The sequence below is a fragment of the Martes martes genome (assembly GCF_963455335.1).
Source record: "Martes martes genome assembly, chromosome: 8".
Taxonomy (NCBI): domain Eukaryota; kingdom Metazoa; phylum Chordata; class Mammalia; order Carnivora; family Mustelidae; genus Martes; species Martes martes.
In genome coordinates, this window is record NC_137895.1 from 53,138,499 (window position 1) to 53,161,333 (window position 22,835).

Consider the following 22,835-nt stretch of genomic DNA (forward strand, 5'->3'; position numbering starts at 1 on the left):
ACCAAATGTTAGAAGCATTTTCTTTAAAAATGTGAAACAAATTAAAAAACAAGAGTTGTAAAACTCTCTCCTATCATGAAGACCCGCAAAAGTTGGCAGACACATATGGTGTATGATCACCCCCCTCCACCCTAGCTCTGCAAAACACTGCTGTCCTCTGTTTCAGCAGATTTTAGCTGTCTAGAATAATGTAAACAATTACACCTCCATATAAAAAGTAACTATTTTATAAAATAATAAAATTACATAGTTTGAATAGCATAAACTTCAGATACATTTAATAGGGATACATATAACAAATAACATGACTTATTAGAAAAACTATAAATCATATAAGATGATAAACACCAATACAACATATATATTATAAATTAATAAAAAATAATATTTTAAATATAGCACTCTCCAAATTGACCTATAGATCCTGTGAAATTAATTACAGGCATTTTCTAAAATTGATATAGAAAAAAAAAAGACCCAGGCAACTTGAAAAGAAGAAAAATAAGTCGAAGTAAGTTATTTTGACAATTATCAAGACGTATTATCAGGTTTGAACATTAAAGTAGTGAAGTGTTGAAAATTAAATTATACAGAGGGAAAGAAAAAAAGAATGACAAAAATCAGGTATCCATGTCAGTTAGTGCATTTTCCGCCTACAAATCCATTTTCTTTCTGTGTAGCATCTAGCTGTTGCTGCACCAGCATCGTCTAAGTAGGCACATTTTTCACTTCCTCTCACAGGAAACCTATGATAAAGGGATTAAACACCATGTATGAAAAAATCCTGTGATTTCTCGCTTGCCCAATGACCCCATTTAAAAAAAAAAAAAAATCTTTCCAGCATCCTGAAAAGTGTGCTGTGGCACAGTGCTCTCTCGTTAAGGGGAAGACACCTGTACTAAATTAGACCATAAAAGTTTCTCTTCCAAGAATTTATACCTGTTAAACTGACATTAAGAGAGTTATGTGTAGTCAGCAGAACTACCAGTTTATATGAACCAATAGTTCTCAACACAAGGTGATTTTCGCTTTGTGTTCCCTACTCCACCCCCCAATACATACATACACAAGTGACACTTGGCAACATCTGGAGACATTCTGGATTTTCATAAGTGGAGGGGGGGAACTCTCTAATAGGCAGAAGCAAGAGATGCTGCTAACATTCTAAAATACACAAGACAGAACTCCCTCCCCACAGCAAAGAATTATTCAGCTTAAAATGTCAGTAGTGTTGCCGTTGAGAAATTCTAATATAAACTAAGTGGCTAAATGGCTGGCGGTCACCATTTAGGGTGGTTATGTGGAGGTCATATGTGCAGTAAATTTTGCAAAATGGAAGATATGAAGCCCAGATAAAATCAAGTTAAAATGAACAGGAAGTTTAACTTGAACTGTAAAAGGTGTCAGCAAACAGGTAGCATGAAGTTTGAAGAATAAATACAAATTGGAGAATATAGGTTAAAATCAGGCATATGTTTCTTGGAATTTTTTTTTTTTTGGTCTGTGTTTATGAATCACTGGTCTTTATTTTCAAAATAACCAGCAAAGGTCTTCCTTCTTATATCTTGATTTCCAACCTCCCTGCTTGATTCTTAGAACTAATCTTAATACATGATACAATTTTCCCTATCTCATTTTTTCAACACTCACCCAAACCTTGGGCTCTAGAGAAAGGCAGCTAATGCAAAGTTTCTGGAGATGGCTGTGCTATCTAAATTTAAATAATCCCCCAAAGAAAGAAACTCACCGTTTGTTAAATATGGTTCCATTTACCCATCGTCCTGTTTGATTTTCTGTCATCTCCAGCCCAATCCATTGATCAGAAGTGCATTTGTATCGCTTAAGAAATCCCTTTAGAGACAAAATAAATTTCATATGTTTTTTAGTTTTTGCTACAACCTATTGTATCCCCCCTGCTTTGAAGGTTTTGAGGGACAAGGCAACAAACGTTCAACTCCCACATCACCAGAAAATAGCTATGGGATTTTGAAAAAGCATTTCACCTTCTGACCCTTAGTTTTCTTACTTGTAAACAAAGATGTGAGGTAAGTTTTCTTTAAGATACTTTTTTGATTCCAAATTGATAAATACTCAATATGGAAATCTATTCCTCCAGGATTTTAATATTGTAAATGCCTGGAAAACTAAACGTTGCAACTGACTTCCTACACAGCTTTTCTAATCATCGGATATTTATTATGTTTTTCCACTTCACAGTAAATACTAGTATATTGATTTTAATATTACATTTTACTTCATATTCTCCCCCAAAAGTATTGCATGGACACATACACACACACACATACACACACACACACACACACCCTTCATATATCCAATTCTTTTAGAATTTAATTCTCAAATTTTATTTTTCAGCCCAAAATCTCTATTTCTAAAGAGATCATTCAGGAGACAAATATAACTTTATCCTCATATTTCTCCTTTTCTCCTTATTCGTTCAATATTGAAATTTCTTGCTGTCTTGGAACCTTTTTAACCATACAGTTATATACAGAAAGTCATTGAGTCTATTATGCCACTTAATAGCTGGGAAACCACAAACTTGATATTGTTATCATTCCATGTTTCAATTTTATGATAAATATAAAGGATACAGTTCACAACACTATGGTCCATTCCTGTCTATAACAGTGACATTAATAATAACCTTTGACATTTTAATATACCATTTTTCTGCAGAATTTAATAAATTTATTTGAAAAAAAATTAACTCATTGAGCTAAGCTTTGGGTTTGTAAAAGAACAGATTTGTCAAACCCTGTGTCTGAATTCACAGAGTTTCATTTATAGTGAAGAAACTAATGTAAACATAGGGTTAGAAAATATCTTCCTGGATAAGGAGATGAATGTCACTGTAATAAATACAAAGTGAAATTTTAGTTTACAAGAAAGAAGTATCTGAATCTTTATAAGGCAATTGCATATCAAGTGTGCTTTAAGAGGTGTATCTGGAAGGGAAGAATAGGATATTCCATAATAAAAACAGAGGATAAGGAAGAAGAGGGCAACTCATATTCTAGGCTTAGGAAGGAGCTTGCTTGAAGGCAAAAAAAAAAAAAAATGTGAGAAAGGATAAATGTATTGACAATCACAGTATGTATGTTATTGGATAATTGGGAAAATCGGATGAGTTTCTCTAGTTGTGGTCTTACTGACATTGAACAGGGACGGGCATTTCCTAAAGCCTCTCCTAGGAAATATGTTAATTATTATTTGCTCACTAAAAGAATACCCATGTGGTTTCTTGTTAAAGATGCAAGATAACTTTACATAGGTGGAAATAAATATGAAAATATTTCATGAAACAAGCTGTATTTCATTTTAACTAAGGAAAACATTTTGTGAATTAAGTAAACAAATATGATATTTTAATTAAACCATCTTAAATAAACAGTCCTTTATTTTTATCACTCCTTCACAGATAGCTTTACTTCATTTTGTTACTTAAATTTTGCCCAGATTATATAGTAAATATAGGCATCTATGACCTTCAAAATATATCAGGAAATTGTAGGATCAAAGTCTCTTTTCTTGATCCAAAGAGTACAATCATTTTTATCTGATATGTTTAATAATGTCTCTTAAGTTCAAAACTAATTATTTTAGTATGCTCTGATTTTTGTGTTCTATGATATTCATTATTTTTGTCAGCTTTTGCTGACAAGAGTCTTATAAGTGAAGATTTTTAAAATATTTTACCTTAATTCTTTACCTCTCAAAAATTTTACTAGCACTCAATATTTTTCCACCTTGCTGCTAATTTAGACACTTTCCCCCAAGAGGAACTGCAAAGGACAATTTAAGAATTTCTCAGAATGTTCATTGCAAAAGTCTTGCAAAAGTTAAGAATGAAACCACTGACTACATACAGAAGATCTTCTATTAACTCAAGTTTGCATCTTACTTGTTGATTTGCTGTGTCTTACTCTTAACATACCTAGTTTTTTAATTTATTTGGATTTCTATACCTTTTGCTGCAATCAAAATAGTTGTTTTCTTGAACTGGTCTATAAATTGCCCCCATCCAGGTCACATCCACTTAAATTTGAACCAGCCTTCATGCAGATTGCCTAAATATATTTTATTGGCCACAGAATTAAGAGAATTCTCTTAACCATTTTAAATGCTGTGTTGTGCTGCTTAACATTTTAAACATTTCTTAACTGCAAATTATTCAAGTTATCTTACCTCTTATATTGACCCTTTACCTAATTTTTAAAATTTGAGTATAGTTGATGTACAATATTACATTAGTTTCAGGTGAACAACAGTGTTTCAACAAATTCATGCATTATGGCATACTCATCACAAGTGTAGATAGCATCTATCACCATACAAGGCTATTACAATATCATTGATTGTTCCCTATACTGTGTCTTTTCCCCCCACGACTTATTCATTCTATAACTGGAAATCTGTACCTCTCATTCCCTTTCACCCATTTTGCCCATCCCACCACCCCCTTCCCTCTGGCAACCATCAGTTTGTTCTCTGTATTTCTAGGTCTGATTCTGCTTTTTGTTTGTTTATCCATTTTTTTTTGAGACCATACATGAGTAAACCATATCTTGACCCTTAACTTTTAAAGAGACTAGACAGAAGTAAAAACATATGCTTATCGCATAAATGATTGAGGGAAAGAACAAATTTCACAAGTGCAGAAGTATGTAGTTGCACAATCCTCTGTTAAAATTCTAGGAGATTTCCTTTATTCATAGGATTTTTGCCATGTAAATCAATATTTATTTTAAAATGGGCCATTAAGCTTTTAATTTGTACCTGCCTTTATGGTATAGCAAATGCAACAATTTTAAATAAGACGTAGTGTGTGTTCAGTGGAAGCTCATGCTTCAGTCTAAGAAGACTTTCAGTTACATACCTAGTCTGTTACTGGTAGTGAGTGCTCTGATGGAAGCTGTGATGGGACCTCAGAGAGAGCAAAGCAAGACTGAGAAGTCAGAGGAAGTTTCCTCAAAGTGGGTAGATTGGAGAATCCTATCCTTCCTAAAACAGTTGTTTTCCTGCAGTACTGACTTTTAAAAGGATTCCAAATAATATCAAGTTCTTTGATTTATACTTAAAATACAAACATATCTGTCAAGTCTACTCCTTGATATAAACCTTACACTATTCAAACCAAACATTACCAAGTTTTCCAACTGTATCTCACATGGCAAGCTCTAAAAATCTTTGGCATAGATAGGCATGTGTGAAAAAAAATTTTAAATCATAATATCATTTGAATATTTCCAATGCTTCTACTGAAGAAATTGCATAAGAATTGTGTATCAAATTACCATTTCCTCCTCAGTGTCAATCATAGTTAGGTCAGCATGTTGAGTGACACAGTTGTGTCTACTTGAATTCCAATCTTTTTGTTCTTCAGAGAAATAATAACATTTGTTTTGGAAACCAATCCAATCATCTGGGCAGGAAACCCGAGTACTCTTACATACTAAACCTGGAAATGAGACAAACACATTTATTAAAGGCCAGTAGAAATAATATGCCACTGTATTTTGAGATCAATGGGGAAAGACAAGATTGTGATGTAAGATTTTGATTATGGCCAGAATTGCATATCTGTCATGCACAAATTGAAAGACAAATTTCATGTTATGTTAAAAGACAGCAGTTCAGGATTTGATAGGACACTGATATTCTTTTCAACCCAAACCCCAGTGGTCCATCATCTGTCACAGGGCTACCAGTGTGATTTTTACTTGAGTTAAGTCACCTATACCACTTTTGGGTAAGTGAAATATAACAAAATCCTAGCATTATCTGGGGGTAAAAAAATACTAATTTATGTTAGGCTGTTATAATCTAGAACACATGTTTTAGTTTCTAAGGAAGTAATGAAAAGAATAAAATGGAGTATATAATTAACAATATGTGTGTTTGTTTGCTTATTGTCAGCTAGGTACCACCATCATTGTACGGCTCTGAGTTAGCCACTGAAAAGAACCCACATGAGATTTTGAAGGTGGAAGTAAAGCAGAAACTTTTATTCTTAGAGACCTAGGGCATAGGAAATTCACAGGCCTTTAATAAGTTTGTTCTTGGTAGTCTTGGCAGCTTGATGTCCTTTTAGACTTTAATCTTTAGTTTCTCCAAACTCATTAGTGCTTTAAGCCAAAATCATTAGTGACTATTTCTCCTCCAGCTACACAGCTTTCAGACCATCACTCCTCAGCTCCTTCCACAGTCATGTTATTCCTAATTCCCATATTAAAGTCCTATTCTTGTAACATTTTCAGTGTCTGTTTTCCTGAAGGCACCCAGAATGAATCAGTTCTGGGTACCAAAAGTGGTTCTAAAGGAGCAAAACCTTAAGGATGAGCTGATTGTCCACATGATTCACTTTAAAGGCATTGATTCAAACACCAGTCATAAATGGGATGCTGGTGATATATGGTATATGAACACAAAACAAATTATCACCTACAGTAGACCTGATGCCAAGTACCTATAGAAGGTAAAGCCTTTAACACCCTTTTCTTTTTCTTTTTTTCTTTCTGAAAAAATATTTTATTTATTTATTTGACAGAGTGAGAGAGGGAACACAAGCAGGGGGAGTGGGAGAGGGATAAGCAGGCTTCCTACTGAACAGGCAGCCAGATTCAGGGGCTCAAACCCAGGACCCTGGGATCATGACCTGAACAGACGCTTAATGACTGAGCCACCCAGGAACACCACCTTTTTCTTTTTCTTTTTTTTTTTTTTAATTTAATTCAAGTTAATTAACATACATTGTTATACTAGTTTCAGGTGTAAATATTGTGATTCACCACTTCCATACATCCCCCTGTGCTCATCACAAGTGCCCTCCTTCATCCTCATCACTTACTTAACCCATCTCCCACTTCCCTCCCCTCTGATAATCATCAGTTTGTTAGTGGGGTGCCTGGGTGGCTCAGTGTGTTAAGCGTCCGCCTTCGGCTCAGGTCATGATCCCAGGGTCCTGGGATTGAGCCCCACATTGGGCTCCCTGCTCGTGGGGAAGCCTGCTTCTCCCTCTCCCATTGCTTGTGTTCTCTCTCTCACTGTGTCTCTGTCAAATAAATAAAATCTTTAAAAAAGTCATCTGTTTGCTCACTATAATTAGGTTTGTTTCCTGATTTGTCTCTTTTTTTCCCCCTTTGCTTGTTTTGTTTCTTAAATTCCACATGTGAGTGAAACCATATGGTATTTGTCTATGTCTGACTGACTTATTTCACTGAGCATTATACTCTCTAGCTCCATCCAACTCATTACAAACGGCGAGATTTCGTTCTTTGTCATGCCAAATTACATTCCACTGTAAATACATATCACATCTCTTTTACCCAGTCATCTACTGATGGACTCGTGGGCGACTTCCATACCTTGGTTATTATAAATAACGCTGCTATAAACATAAGGGTGCATGTACCCCTTTGAGTTAATGTTTTCATATTCCTTGGGTAAATACCCAGGAGTGTGACTGCTGGATCATAAGGTAGTTTGATTTTTAAATTTTTTGTTTTTTTGTTTTTTAATTTTTTTTTAATTTATTCATTTGTTAGAGAGAGAGAGAGCGAGCGAGCACAGGCAGACAGAGTGGTAGGCAGAGGCAGAGGGAGAAGCAGGCTCCCCACCAAGCAAGGAGCCTGATGTGGGACTCGATCCCAGGACGCTGGGATCATGACCTGAGCCGAAGGCAGTCGCTTAACCAACTGAGCCACCCAGGCGTCCCGATTTTTAAATTTTTAAGGAACCTCCATACTGTTTTCCAAAGTGGCTGCATTGTTTGCATTTCCAGCAACAATGCATGAATATTCCTTTCTCTCCACATCCTCACCAACACCTGTTGTTTCTTGTGTTATGGATTTTAGCCATTCTGACAGGTGTGAGGGCATATCTCATTATAGTTTTGATTTACACTTCCTTGATAAGTGATACTGAACATCTTTTTATGTGTGTGTTGGCTATATGTATGTCTTCTTTGGAGAATTGTCTGTTTATGTCTTCTGCCCATTTTTAAATTGGATTATTTGTCTTTTGGGTGTTGAGATTAATAAGTTCTTTATATATTTTGGATACTAACTCTTTTTTTTAAAAGATTTTATTTATTTATTTGAAAGACAGAGATCACAAGTAGGCAGAGAGGCAGGCAGAGAGAGAGGAGGAAGCAGGCTTCCTGCTGTGCAGAGAGCCCAATGCGGGGCTCGATCCCAGGACCCTGGGATCATGACCCGAGCCGAAGGCACAGGCTTTAACCCACTGAGCCACCCAGGCTCCCCGGATACTAACTCTTAATGGAATATGTCATTTGCAAAATATCTTGTCTCATTCCATAGTTTGCCTTTTAGTTTTGTTATTTTCTTCACTGTGCAGATGCTTTTTATTTTGATGTAGTTTAACACCTTTTTCTTTTTTTTTTAAGATTTTATTTATTCATTTGAGACAGAGAGATACAGAGAGAGAGAGAGAGCATGAGCAGGGGGAGAGGCACAGGGAGAAAGAGAAGCAGACTCCATGCTGAGTGTGGAGTCCCGATGTGGGGCTCAATCTCACGACCCAAGATCACGACCTAAGCTGAAACCAAGAGTTGGCTGCTCAGCTGACTGAGCCAGCCAAGTGCCCCTAAAAGTACCATGCTTAATGGAGAAATATTTAAAAACTTTCTCATGGATTTAAGAATGAGGTAATGATGCAACCCTATTTTTCTTCAACCCTGTACTGGAAGTTCAAGCCAGTAAAAGAAGGCAATACACTGAAAGGTATAAAGATTTCAAAAGAATAAATAAAAAAACATTTCTATTTGCTGATAATCTGAATGCTTACATAAACTTCCAGATGAAGACTGATAGTTATTTAAATTAGTAATCAACATAAAACACACATTAACAAATTTAGAAGAAAGGAAATCTTTCAGATCACAATGGAATTAATCACATTAATCACAATGGAATTTCTGCTTTCAGATCACACTGCAATTAAACCAGAAGTCAATAACAGAAAGATAGCTGAAAGATTTCCCAAACCATGTCGATAAAACAACACAGGTCTAAATAGCACATGGACCAAAGAAGAAATCTCAAGAGAAATTTTAAAATGTTTTGAACTAAAGAAAAATAAAGACACAACTTATCAATACTTGTGGGATGCAGCAAAGGCAATGCTTACAGGAAAATATATGGTATTAAAAACATACTTTAGAAAAGAAAAGGATCTGGGGCACCTGGGTGGCTCAGTGGGTTAAGCCTCTGCCTTCGGCTCAGGTCATGATCTCAGGGTCCTGGGATCGAGCCCCGCATCAAGCTCTCTGATCAGCAGGGAGCCTGCTTCCCTCTCTCTCTCTCTATTTGCCTCTCTGCCTACTTGTGATCTCTCTCTCCCTCTGTCAAATGATTAAATAAAATTAAAACAAAAAAGAAAAGAAAAAGATCTAAAATCAATCATCTAAGTTTCCATCTTAAAAAACTAATAAAAGAAAACTAAACCCAAGTAAAAAGAGGAGAAGAAATAATAAGAAATACAACAAAAATCAATGAAATTGAAAGTAGGAAATTAACAAAGAAAATAAAGAAAATCAAAAGTTTGTTCTTTGAGGAAAAATAAAATCAGCTAACTTCTACCCAGGTTAACTATGCAAAAAAAAAAAAAAGAGAGAGAGAGAAAGAGAGAGAGAAAGGATGCAGATTAATAATATCAGAAATGAAAGAGAAGATATCACTACAGATCAATGGAAATCAAAATATAATAAAGAAATACCATGAATAACTTAATAACCCAATATTTGCTAACCTAAATGAAATGGACCAATTCCTTGAATAACACAATCTTTCAAAATTCAAATGAGAAGAAACAATATGAATAGGACTATATCTATTAAAGAAATTGAATGAACAATTAGTAATATCTCACAACTTCTGTTCACCAGACCACCCAGATGGATTCACTGGTGAATTGTACCAAACATTTAAGGAAGAAATTATACCAGTCCTCTACAATCTTTTTCAGAGGATATAAGTAGATGGAATACTTCCTAACTCAATCTATGAGGCAAGCATTACCCTAATACCAAAACCAGACAAAGATAAGAAAAGGAAACTTTTCTTACATATATCTCATGAACATAGACACAAAAATCCTCAACAAAATATTAACAAATTCAATCCAACAATATATAAAAAGAGGTATATACCTTGACAAAGTGGGATTTATCTCAGATCTGTAAAGCTCGTTCAGCATTTGAAAATCAGTTAATGTCATATATTATATCAACAGGCTAAAAAGGAAAAGTGACATGATTCACGATCATATGAATAAAAGCATTTGACAAAAATCTAACACTTGCGACACAAACTCCCAATAATCTAGGAAGAGAAGGGGCACTTCCTCAACTTGATAAAGACTATTTACAGGGGCGCCTGGGTGGCTCAATGGATTAAAGCCTCTGCTTTTGGCTCAGGTCATGATCCCAGGGTCCTGGGATCAAGCCCCACACTGGGTTCTCTGCTCAGCAGGGAGCCTGCTACCCCCTACTTCGCCTCTGCCTGCCTATCTGCCTACTTGTGATCTCTGTCAAATAAATAAATAAAATATTTTTTTAAAAAAGACTATTTACGAAAATACCCTACAGATAATATAATACTTAATGGTGAGAAACTGGAGACTTCCCTACTGAAATGAGTTTTCCCTTCTCACCACTACTTTTTATTATCATACTAAAAGTTCCATGTAATGCAAGAATGCAAGATAAGAAAATGACAGGCATACGTACTGGAAAGGAGAGATGTTCAGAGATGACATGATCGTTCTATAGAAAATCTGAAAAGAAAACTAAAAAAAAAAAAAACAACCAATTCCTTTGTTCAGAAATGACATGATCACTTCTGTAGAAAATCTGAAAAGTAAACAAACAAACAAACAAACAAACAAAAACCCAAAAAACAATTCCTTGAACTAATAAATAAGCATGGCAAGTTCGGGGGATACAGGTTAACATGCAAAAGTCAATTGTTTTCCCTTGTACCAGAAATAAAGATGTGTAATTTGAAATTAAAAACAAAATAGTGACTTACATTAGAACCCTCCAAAGTTGAAAAAATAAATCTAATAAAATATATACTATATTATCTATACGAGGAAAAGTACAAAATTCTGATGAACAAAATCAAAGAACAAAACACTTTTTAGAGATACATTCTATGTTCATAATTAGAAAGACACAATATTGTTGACATGTTAGTTCTTTCCCAACTTGAGCTATAGATTTGTTGAAATCCCAATCAAAATCTAGTCAGGTTATCTATAAATACCAACAAATCAATTCTAACATTTATATTGAGAAGCAAAATGTAAAGAATAACCAACTCAATTTGGAAGAACAAAATTGGGGGACTAACACTACCCAACATCAAGACTTGCTATAAAACTACAGTAATCTCTAAGACAGTGTAGTATCAATGAAAGAATAGACAAATAAACTAATGTAATAGAGAAGGAAAATCAAAGATAGACTTACATAAATGTAGTCACCTGAACTTGAACAGAGGAGCAAAGACAATATAATGGAGCTAAGATAGTCTTTTCAGCTAATGGTGCTAAAACAACTAGACAATCACATACAAAAAAAATGAATCTAAACAAAGACTTTCCATCCTTCATAAAAATTAACTCAAAACATATCAAAGACCTAAATGTAAACACAAAACTAAAAAAATTCTGTAAGATTTCATAGGAGCAAACCTTAATGACCATGGCTATGGTGATGATTTTTTAGATACAACACCAAAGTCACAGCCTATGAAAGCAATAATTGATAAGCTGTACTTCATTACATCTTTTTAAAGATTTTATTTATTTATTTGACAGACAGAGATCACAAGTAGGCAGAGAGGCAGGCAGAAAGAGAGGAAGGGAAGCAGTCTCCTTGCTGAGCAGAGAGCCTGATGCAGGGCTCAATCCCAGGACCCTGGGGTCATGACCTGAGCCAAAGCAGAGGCTTTAACCCACTGAGCCACCCAGGGGCCCAAAAATGTGGAACGCTTGACAAATTTGCATATCATCCTTGCTCAGGGGCCATGCTAATCTTCTCTGTATTGTTCCAATTTTAGTATATGTGCTACCAAAGTGAGCACTACTTTTTTTTTATTAAAAAGTTTTTAATTGTGGCAAAAAGCACATAATGTTAAATTAACAATCTTAATCAGTTCTAAGTACAGTTGAACAGTGTTGAGTTTATTTACATTGTTGTGCAACCAATCTCCAGAACTTTTTTAACTTTCTAAACTGAAATTCTATATCCATTCAATAGCAGCACCCTGATGCCTAGCCCCCACTCCTCAGCCCCTGGCAATTACCATTTCCTTTCTGTCTCTGTGAGTTTGACTACTCTAGGTACCTCATGTAAGTGGAATCATGCAGTATTTATCCTTTTTGTGATTGGCTTATTTCACTTAGTGTAATCCCCTCCAGGGTCAGCCATATTGAGGCATAGAGCAGGATTTCCTTGCACTTCATTAAAATTAAACATTTTTGCTCTGTGAAAAACAATGTCAAGAAAATGAGAAGACAAACCACAGACTGGGAGAAAATACGAAAGACTCATCTGATGAAGGACTATTATCCAAACATATAAAGAACACTTAAAATTCAACAATGAGAAAAGAAACAACCTAAAACCTGAACAGACACCTCAGCAAAGAATATATATAGATGGCAAATATGCTCCACATCATATGTCATCAAGAAAATGCAAATGTAAACAACAATGGGATACTACACACCTGTTAGAATGGCCAAAATCCAGGACACTGACAATACCAAATGCTGGTGAGGATGTGGAGCAACAGGAACTTCCATTCATTGCCAGTGGGAATGCAAAATGGTAAGGCACTTTGAAATGTAGTTTGGAGGTTTCCCACCAAACTAAACACTCTTACCATACAATCCAGCAATTGCACTCCTTGGTATTTACCCAAAGGAGATGAAAACTTTTGTCCACACAAAAACCTAGACATGGTTTTTAAGCAACCAAGATGGCCTTCAGTAAGTGCGTAGATAAATAAGCTGTGATACATCCGACAGTGGAATATTATTCAGTGCAAACAAACAAAAACCTCTCAAACCATAAGACACAGAGGATCCTTAGATACATATTACTAAATGAAAAAAGCCCATCTGAAAAGATTATATACTATATGATTCTAACTGTATGACATTCTGGAAAAGTCAAAACAATGGAGACAGTAAAAAGATTAGTGATTGCCAGTGGCTGGAGTTTGAGAAGAGATGAATATGTCGGGCATAGAAGATTTTGGGGGCAGTGAAGATGCTCTGTAGGATACCAGAATGAAGGATACATGTCATTATACATTTTTCCAAATTCAGAATGCACAAAACCAAGAATGAACTGTAAAGTAAACTATGTACTTTTCAATAAATTGCTTCAGATCAGAAGACTGTTAATGAAGAAAAACACATTTGACATTATATCCAAACACTTATAACAATCAATTTCAAAAGCGTTATAGTTCTGGATGTGAAATTAATAGAAATATAATGAATGCTACAATGGCAACTTTTGAGTAATATCTTCATGCATGTGGAGTACAGCAAATTTCCTAAAAAGAATGTAAAACATAGTGAAAATAGAGAAAAAAATTTAAAAAATTCAAACTATCTAAAAATTAAGAACTTCCCTTTATTGAAAAACATTACAGAAAATAAATGTAAACTTCAGAAAGATTTTTAGTATACTTATATTTAAATAGCAGAAGATATTTACAATAGAAATACAAAACATTTTTATCGATTATATTAAAGAATGCCTATGAATCTAATAAAAAACAAAGAGCTAACTCAAGTATTTGAATATACCCATCACAAAATACTGTAACTAAGTGAGCTAAGTTCAAGACGACAAGGAGCTTAACAGTGCTGGTCATCAAGAAAACGTCAATTAAATTCACTATAAAGTAATAGCACACACTCATCAGAATGGCAAAAATGGGTAAAACTGACAACAAAGTGTTGACCAGTAAGTTAAACAACCAACATGTCATAAACTTTGGGCTGGGTTGTCTATAATCTATGGAATTATTTACTAAAGTTGACATATATATAATGCATGGTTTAATAATTTTTCTCGTAAGTGTATCCCAAATGATACCCACTATTCACTAAAAGTCTAAAAGCATAAGGATGTTCAAAACAGCGTAATTTGCAGTAGTAAAAATGTAACACTATCCAAATGTCCATCATGAGTAGAATGATTAATAAAGTAATATATAGCATGAGATATTCTACAGCAAGGATCTGTAAACTACAGCCTGAGGCCAAAATCAGAGTAAAATGTAAAATGTTTTTATAATTTAAAAATCATCAATAAAATAATAAATAATAGAAAATCAAAACAATTAAAAGAGGAGTAATATTTTGTGACACATGAAAATATTCAAATTTTCATGTTTAACTACAGAGAAACACAGCAAGCACAATTGTTTACATATCACGTGTGGCTGTTTTTTCACTACAAATGCAGAATGGAGTACTTACAACACAAATTGTATGGCTAACAAAGATAAATTTATTTAATATCTGGCTCTTTGCATAAAAATTTTTCCAACCCCTTTCAAAAATGACTCAATGAAATTTTGCTACCTCTTATGACATGGAAGAATCACACAAACATGATGTGGAACAAAAACAACAAGATGCAAAGAATAAATAAAAATTGTATGATCTTATTTATGGAAATATTTTTAAATGGGCAAAACTAAACTGTTCAACAGAAATCAAAATAGAGATTGCCATTGGTATGGGAATGATGGTGGAACGTGACATTATCAGGGTGAATGATTTTGTCTTAATCATTTTTGCATCTCTTAATGCTTTACATAGGTCATGTAATTCATAATAATCCATTCATTGATACCCATTAAATAGATCATGGATAATGGGAAAAGAGTGAGAAAAATAAGAAAAGATCATTCAATAGAGGCCATAGAAAAGTAAAAAATAATAAGTAAAGAAATAAAAAATGTAATTTACTCACCTATTCCAGTAATTAGAATATTAATCAGAGTGAAAGATATTGCAAGCAAAATACGTATGAGAATCTTCTTATAGTTGTTCTTAATACCTGAAAAAAAATAAATTTAGAAACAGGTAAAAGAAAGACTAAATTTGCATTCATAACCATAACTAACAAATTCCTTTTAGCAATTTATTCCACTATTTCATCAGATAACACAAACCTACCATTTCTGTTTGTTATATGGGAAAAAAAAAACTTGCCTTTTTTTTGGAAATTTCTCAGTTTATCCTTACATTCAATCTAGTGTTACCATTGACCTTACTGTTATAGTCCAAGGAATCAAATATGTATAATTCTTTAGGGTAGAATTTCTTAAGATCTGGAGCCACTCCCAGGCCTTCAATATCCTTCTCCTAAGGTACAATATCAGCACATCTTAAAACTCCTTGAATATTTCTAAGATCATCTACTTTTTAACTAATTAAAACTTTATGTTAAAGGATAGGTAGCATAACATGTTTGAAAGTTCATAAATAATCAATCCAAAGATTTGGAATTGAAATTTTTGCTGCAAATGAGCAAAGGAACTTGAATAAGACACTACTTTCTTTTTTTTTCCTGGCCTGGTATTTCTACATCTACAAAGTCAGCAGAACAGAAAAATGAGTGCCCATTTGGGGAAAAAATAGACATAAGTTTTTTTGAAATAAAACAATTTTGTTATTTTATGTGATTATAAACATCCTTACTGTAAAATTTTATGATACTTTAAGATAGACAGTAAACTTATTGAGGGCATTTATCATTCCTATCTTTTTCCTGGTGAAGAGCTATTCTTTTGTTGAATAATCATTTTTCCTTTGTGGATGTACGGAAGATATTAAATTTAAAACACATCTAAATTTCTACTCCTTCCACATTACCAGCATTATCATTTGGGTTAACATTCTTCCATCCATATAGCTCTCTAATCCTTTTTTCACACATATAACCTCCCCTAAAAATACACATGATTTTAAATTAGTACAATCATCAAGTACCCACTATTTTATATTCTAATGTTTTCAATTAACAATTTGTTCTTCTCATATGTGGTTGACTGTTAAGAATGGCCCCCAGTGAATCATGCCCCCCCCCCGTGTCCACCACCCTTTTGACACATGATTCTGTTCCTCCTCCCATCAAGAGATATACTGTATTTCCCAACACTTGAATATGAACTGCCTTATGCCTTGCTTTAGCCAAGAGGCTGTGGCAGATGTGACACTGAAACTTTAGAGCCCAAGCCTTAAGAGACTTTGTAATTCCTACTTTCACTGTTTTTGAGTCCCACGTAACAGAGGAGACATGAGCCATTCCTACTGAATCTGTCCTTATCCCTAAACCTTAGAACCTTAAGCAACAGCCACTAAAATTTGGAGGTGGTTGTTCATTCAGAGAAACAGGTAAATTTACACATCAAGTAGAAGAATAATTTGACATAAGAATTTGAATGACGGATTAAAAAAAAAAAGTCCTCTTCTAATGGATATTTAGGCTGTCCCACCCTTTTGAGTTTTAACCATAATTGGAATTATAGTTTAAATGTCTTGCATATTTGTCTAATTATCTTCTTAAGAAAAAAATATAAAAAATAAATAAATTGGCATATATCGAATAGATATTCTTCCAAAAGTATGGTAGCAATCTACACTGTCATGCACAACATATGAAAACATTGGTACTTATAAAAATTCATAATAATTGTTTAAAAGTACCATAAAGAGGGAGAGGGAATGCAGCTAGAGAAAACTAGCATTGTTTTTGAGCCACCAGATGGTTATTTCAGTTATGTTATAAATATAATTAGAAATCATGTCTAACCTGCTTGTTTCTGCCAAATTTCTGAAAATTTGGCAAAAAACGTCATTAGTTGTACGTTTCTTCTAACCATCTGGAATTTCAAAGCTACATAATAAACATGAACTACAGTGCTTCACTTGTGAGCCAGCATCGTGTTTATTTGTTCATTCTTTGACAAATATTTACTAATCACCTACTATGTGCTAGTTTCCATAAATATAATAATAAACAAAAGCTCTCCTGGAACTTATATTTGGTGGAGAAGACACAGTCACCTGAAAAAAAAAATTTAAAAATTACAGATTGTAACAAGAGCTGGAAGGCAATAAGCTGGGTGATTGATAAAGGCAAATAACCAGAAAAGATCGTGGGTGGGAGGTGGAATTCTGTGGAACCGACATTAAAACCAAACCTAAAATATGAGCAGTGGCCATTTATGTGAAATAAACCAGAGAAAGAATTTTAAGCAAAGAGAAGAGCAAGTTCAAGTGCCTTAAATCAGTAAAGAATGGAAAAGAACATGGCGAAGTAGAAGGAGTTTGATTTGGTCAAAAGTAGCAGGGAATAGTGACTAGTCAGGAACAAAATGATGTTAAACTTTGAAGGCCCTGGGAAAGAACTTGACATTCTCCAAAGTATAATGGGAAGCCACTGAACCGTTTTAGGTGGGTGTTTGGCACTGCCAAATTTATGCTTTTTAAAAGTTCCTTGTGACTAGTGAGTGGAGAGGTCATTTAGGGAGCTATAACTCTAATTAAATCTAATTATGGGGATCTCATAAACAAGGGTGGTAGGGGTGGAGATAGAAAAATCAAGTGGAGCACTTGGAGGGCACTGGTATCCTTGATAGAGTGCCTTCAGTCACACAGAATAAGGGTACATTGTTGGAATAAGGAAGCAAAATCAGCATTTCAGAATAACTTGTGCTGCGTGTATTGAGGCAAGCAAAGGGGTAGTAAAAATGAGAGGAGTGGTTATCGTGAGGTTCTTTTTTTAAACATTTAACACATAATGTTTCTTTTGTTCATTTGGGGGTGATTTAATATGGAAGATATAGATTTCCAATACAAACAAAAGAGGGAGAGAATAATTAAATTAAGAAGAAGAATTCTTGCACTGGCTATGGGGGATGTGGTCTGAAGTACAAAAGGAAGGGGTATTCCTATGTAAGAGAAATGACACTTCCTCCAACGCAGCAAAAGTCAAAAAGAGGAGAAATAAAACATACACCTGTCTTTTCAGCCTTTTGGTTCTGTATATGCCTTGGTTCCAAACTTCAGTTCATGCTCTTTCTAGTGGGGTTTTAATCACATTTCAAGTGTCACCATATTAATTTCTCTAATTCCCTATTAGTTTTCTTCAAATATCAGGTATCAAGAAAACAAGCACATTCCTCCTTTTTCTATAGCATCATTCAAGTCAATGTGTCATTATGACATTCTGTTTGTCCGTGAATTGGCAGTGTGAACAAAAGAACGTTATTGTTACAAATATTACAGGTCAAAATCGTGATTGAAATTTTATAGTGTATAACTCTATTTTCTTACCTCTTTTGACCCTATTAATCTCTTCATCCACTAAATAACATTCTCTCTCTCTTTTATATTTTTTTTAATTTTAATTATTTTGAGAGAGAGGGAGCATGCAAGTGACAGGAGGGATAGGGAGAGCACCTCAAGTAGACTCATTGCTCAGAGTGGAGTCTGACTCAAGGCTCATCCCAAGACCTTGAGACCAGGATGGGAGGATGTCAGACACGTAAAGGGCTGAATCCCCAGACCCCCTCCCCTATCTTTTTTTTTTTTTTTTTTTGAAATTGGAGAATATATATGTGCTACGTTTTCAGAAGTTCTGGCATATAATAGTAATTAAATAAAAGAAAGCTTATGCTATTGTTTTTTCTTGTGTTATAGGTCTCCCATCTTTCCATATTTTAATTATTGTGTGTGGGGGGGGAGGGAACATGAAGATCATTTACTGCAATATTAAGTGGAAATTTTTAAATGTAATATTTCTACTTATTATTTTAAGTAGGTAGTAAGCCTCTTTGTAATCCTTTCCTCCAGGATGACTGTTGAAAGAAAACCCAAACTGCTTAGAATCAATGACCCTTCATTTAAAAAAAAAAAAAATTAGCTTATTAAAGGGATGATTCTAAGAATGGTGGAGGTGTTTTAAAAAGAGGAAATGCTTCCAAAATCAACAAGAAGAAAGATGCGTACTTCCTGACAATGTGAGAAACGCTCGCTTGCATTACAGAAACAGCGAGTCCTTTCCGTGGCAAAGTGGACAAGATATTAGGTCATTTAATTCTGTGGTACAGTTGAGAATGCTAGATCCTGCACGCATACAACACCAGACTCAAAAAGATGCATCTGCCATTGGTGGGGCGAAGAAACAGTGTGGCTGTTGTTATAACTGTAGCACAGAAATAGCGGGACTAGAACCAAAAGGCTAACTGATGTCGGGATGTATGTTTTCACAAGTAATCAGAGAAAAGAGATGACTAAGACTCTCTCGATGTTTCGATGGCGCAATAAAACTAGGAAGTGTCATACAACCCGGAAGAACCCCTTCCCCCACACTCTCAATATCACCAAACCGCAAAGATTAAATGTCCTGTCAGCTCAGTGGGATGCAGACTTGGAGTGACATTTAGTTTGATACAGGACACTAATGAATTGGACATTCACTGCATTTCTGATACGCAGATACACATTTAAGTATGTGACATGTTCATTCTCTAATCTGTCCTGAGCCCTAAAATCTACTTTTCTACAATGACTATAAATAGCTTCCACTTTATAAGTTCCTTCTCTTTACCCCTATACTCAATGATCAACACTTGTACACTGCAAAATTATCCAAAAAACAAAAAGAACAGAACCTGTTGTTTTCCCACTGTGAATTTAGTAGTGAGAGATGAATTTCAAAGAAGTTGCTCAACCCTCATAATGTGTTCAACAAAAGAATGTAAAAACAGATAACATCCTTGGGTAGCTCAATAAAAGTCTATTTAATTAATAATGTAACTAAAATGGTTCTAAACTCATCCCTGTGATAATCTAGACAGCTAAGGATTCCAATTACTCTCCCCATAGAAAAGCTGACTCAAGTAATTTCTCTCCGTTTCTGGCTCTGATCTCCGTGCTCGATTCTGCAGCACATATACTAAAATTGACAATCATCTCCAAGGAGAGATAAGAAGAAAAATCCAGGGTGACCAATGAATTTAAAACTAAATAAAATACACTTTTCCCTACCTGACAGCTATGGGAAAAAAATCACAAATTACTAATAAGAAAAAATAATATAAAAGAAAATATTAAAAAATAAATATTAAAAAATAAATTCTATCATGCACTAAATTAACTATTGCAATGGTGTTTATAAGTTCAAATTATATATCTATATATGCTACATATAATATTTACATATACATAATATTACTTAGTAAATTAAAGACTATATTTATGTAAATATTTATTTATACATAAAATACATAAATTCATATTGTTGATCAATCTTTAGGGTAGAAATTAACATTGATTTTATGAGTGGCTAAAAAACATCCTTAAAACTTTGGTTCTGATATTTTCATGTTATTATCTAATATTTGATTCCACTGTCCCGAAACCTTTTGATCTAACCTTAGACAGAATTATTAAATTGTCAAAAATGAGGAATAAGTATCTATGCATTCTAATATGAACTGTAGTAACAAAAACTTTTAACTGTTTTATGCACTAATAAATTGAAAAGAATTAAATGGCAAATGTCTAAAATTCACCAGGGTCCCTAAATCGATCATTGTATTTAATGCATTTTAGCCTCTCTTCACCACATTTTGATTAAGAAGACCCCTGTTGAAATAACTTTGAAAGATTTTTCTGCTTGATTTAGAATTTGGATCTTACATATTCTGAACTTGCTAGTTGGTAGGTCTAAAGCTACTAAGCTGTTTTCTAGTTTCTAGTTTTGTTTTTTTTTTCTTTTTAAGATTTTTATTTATTTGACAGAGATCACAAGCAGGCAGAGAGGCAGGCAGAGAGAGAGGAAGGGAAGCAGGCTCCATGCTGAGCAGAGAGCCCGAGGCAGGACTTCATCCCAGAACCCTGGCATCATGACCTGAGCTGAAGGCAGAGGATTTAACGCACTGAGCCACCCAGGCGCCCCGTCTAGTTTCTAGTTTTATTTTTAAGGTGCATTTTCTTTTCTTATCCTTCTTGAGGTTGACAGAAACATCTTCAAGACATCAGAGTACTAATGATTCTTTAGATAAGAGGAAGATAGGGAGATAATCTCTCTACTATTAAGTACCCCCAAAGTCTGGCTTATTTTGATGCCACTCACTGTTCATAAGCAACCTCTTAAGACATTAGAAATATTGGCCAAATTTTTCATACTTTGTCTGCATTCTGGGCCTTGAATGAGTATGTGGAGCAAATTTAACATCTCCAGTATTCGTTTTATTAAATACTTAGTAAAAATGAAATTAAATCTTGAACAGTTTTAAGCTGTGGTTAACCCCTCTCCACTATCAGTTAAGATAATCTCCATTCATAAGACAAAATAGCCAATTCCAAATCTGAATTTTATTGCCACAATTTTCATTTTATGGAGATGTTAATTCAAAAAAGGATTTTTCTGTTTTGATGAAAAAAAAAAAACAAAAAACAAAACCCGTCCCATACCTTGGAAGGCTTTTAACATATTGTCATAATTTCCATCAATAACTTTCCTTCTTAACAACTGTAAATGCCCTTACCTTGTTTCTTTTCATCGGTTCCTTGATTCCTGTGATCAGTCTGGGTAAGTATCAGGGGGCTTTGTGTCATCTTTTCCAAAACTTCTCTTCAAATTTGCAAATTAAATGTAAAAATGTTTAGTCTCTTTAGGAGCAGCTCCAAACTAGAGTTATTCTACCTTAGAAAAACAGAATAATGTTAAGCAGTATTTCTTAAAATGAAAGTAACTGTGTCTGATTGAGTGAAACTATTGACTAAACATAATTTCCTCCTGTAAAACAAAAAAAAAAAACTTTGCAGAAGAAAGAGGAAGTTCCCTAAAATGTAAGAAACAACAAGCTCGTAGATTCTTATTTTCTCTATAGGGGATCCCCATCTAACAAAAAAAAATATTCAAGAGGCTGTTTTTTCGATTGTTTCAAGAGTAGTATATAACTAGAGTCCTTCCAGGGCCATAGGAGATAAGAACATGAATTAATTAAAAGTCATGATTTAAGACGTGTGTTTAGACATGTGCTCAGACACAACAATCATGTTTAGAAAGACAATCTTAAAGGTGATGAAATCAATTATGAGAAAGCTATGTTTCAAGCTGGCTACTGAAACAAGAATATAAACAATTTTCTCTCTTTGTCAGATGCTATCACAGCAACGTGCACACCCTCACACTCCTACACAGATAGAAAGCAGAAAGAGAAAAAGGAAAGCTATCACGGGGGCACGCACACCCACACAGTCCTACACAAAAAGAAAACAAAGAGAAAAAGGAAACTGAAGTTAAAAGGTACTCAAAATATTATCAATATTCAAGATGGTAACACTATGAAGCTAGTGTTAGATTATCAGGAAAAAATTTCCGTTTCAAATCTCTCCTCATCAGAATTTTCAAATGATTTCATATTCTCTTTCAGTAAATATATTCAAATTCTACAGAGAGGCAGCTGATGTCCTACAAGTTCCTTCAGAATTAACACCATATTTGTTCTGACAGGGACTCTGTGAAGGGGAAAGGAAATGAGAATGGAGAGGAAAGTAGAAGGCAAAGAAATGAAAAGAAAAAAAATGCAAAGAGAATAATCCCATTTAATACAGGATTAAACTCTTCCAGACGGCCTTGAATATACAGCTCTGGTCACTTCTATCAACACGCAAAACAAAATTACGTGAGATATAATACGAATAACAAAATTGTTCCATTTTGGAACAGAAAGAAG

At 34.3% G+C, this 22,835-nt stretch overlaps 1 protein-coding gene across 1 annotated transcript; it reads right to left on the bottom strand.

Moving 5' to 3' along the window:
• Positions 1–637: 637 nt before the first annotated feature.
• On the bottom strand, positions 638–21,856 carry CLEC2B (C-type lectin domain family 2 member B; the record flags this gene model as incomplete). The annotated part of the gene is made up of 5 exons (XM_080812339.1): positions 21,642–21,856; positions 15,050–15,136; positions 5,319–5,482; positions 1,748–1,851; positions 638–746 (listed from the first exon to the last, which is right to left on the bottom strand). Exons 1-5 carry the CDS (start codon positions 21,709–21,711, stop codon positions 638–640), a joined length of 534 nt encoding a protein of 177 aa, XP_080668465.1. The 5' UTR covers positions 21,712–21,856.
• Positions 21,857–22,835: the final 979 nt, after the last annotated feature.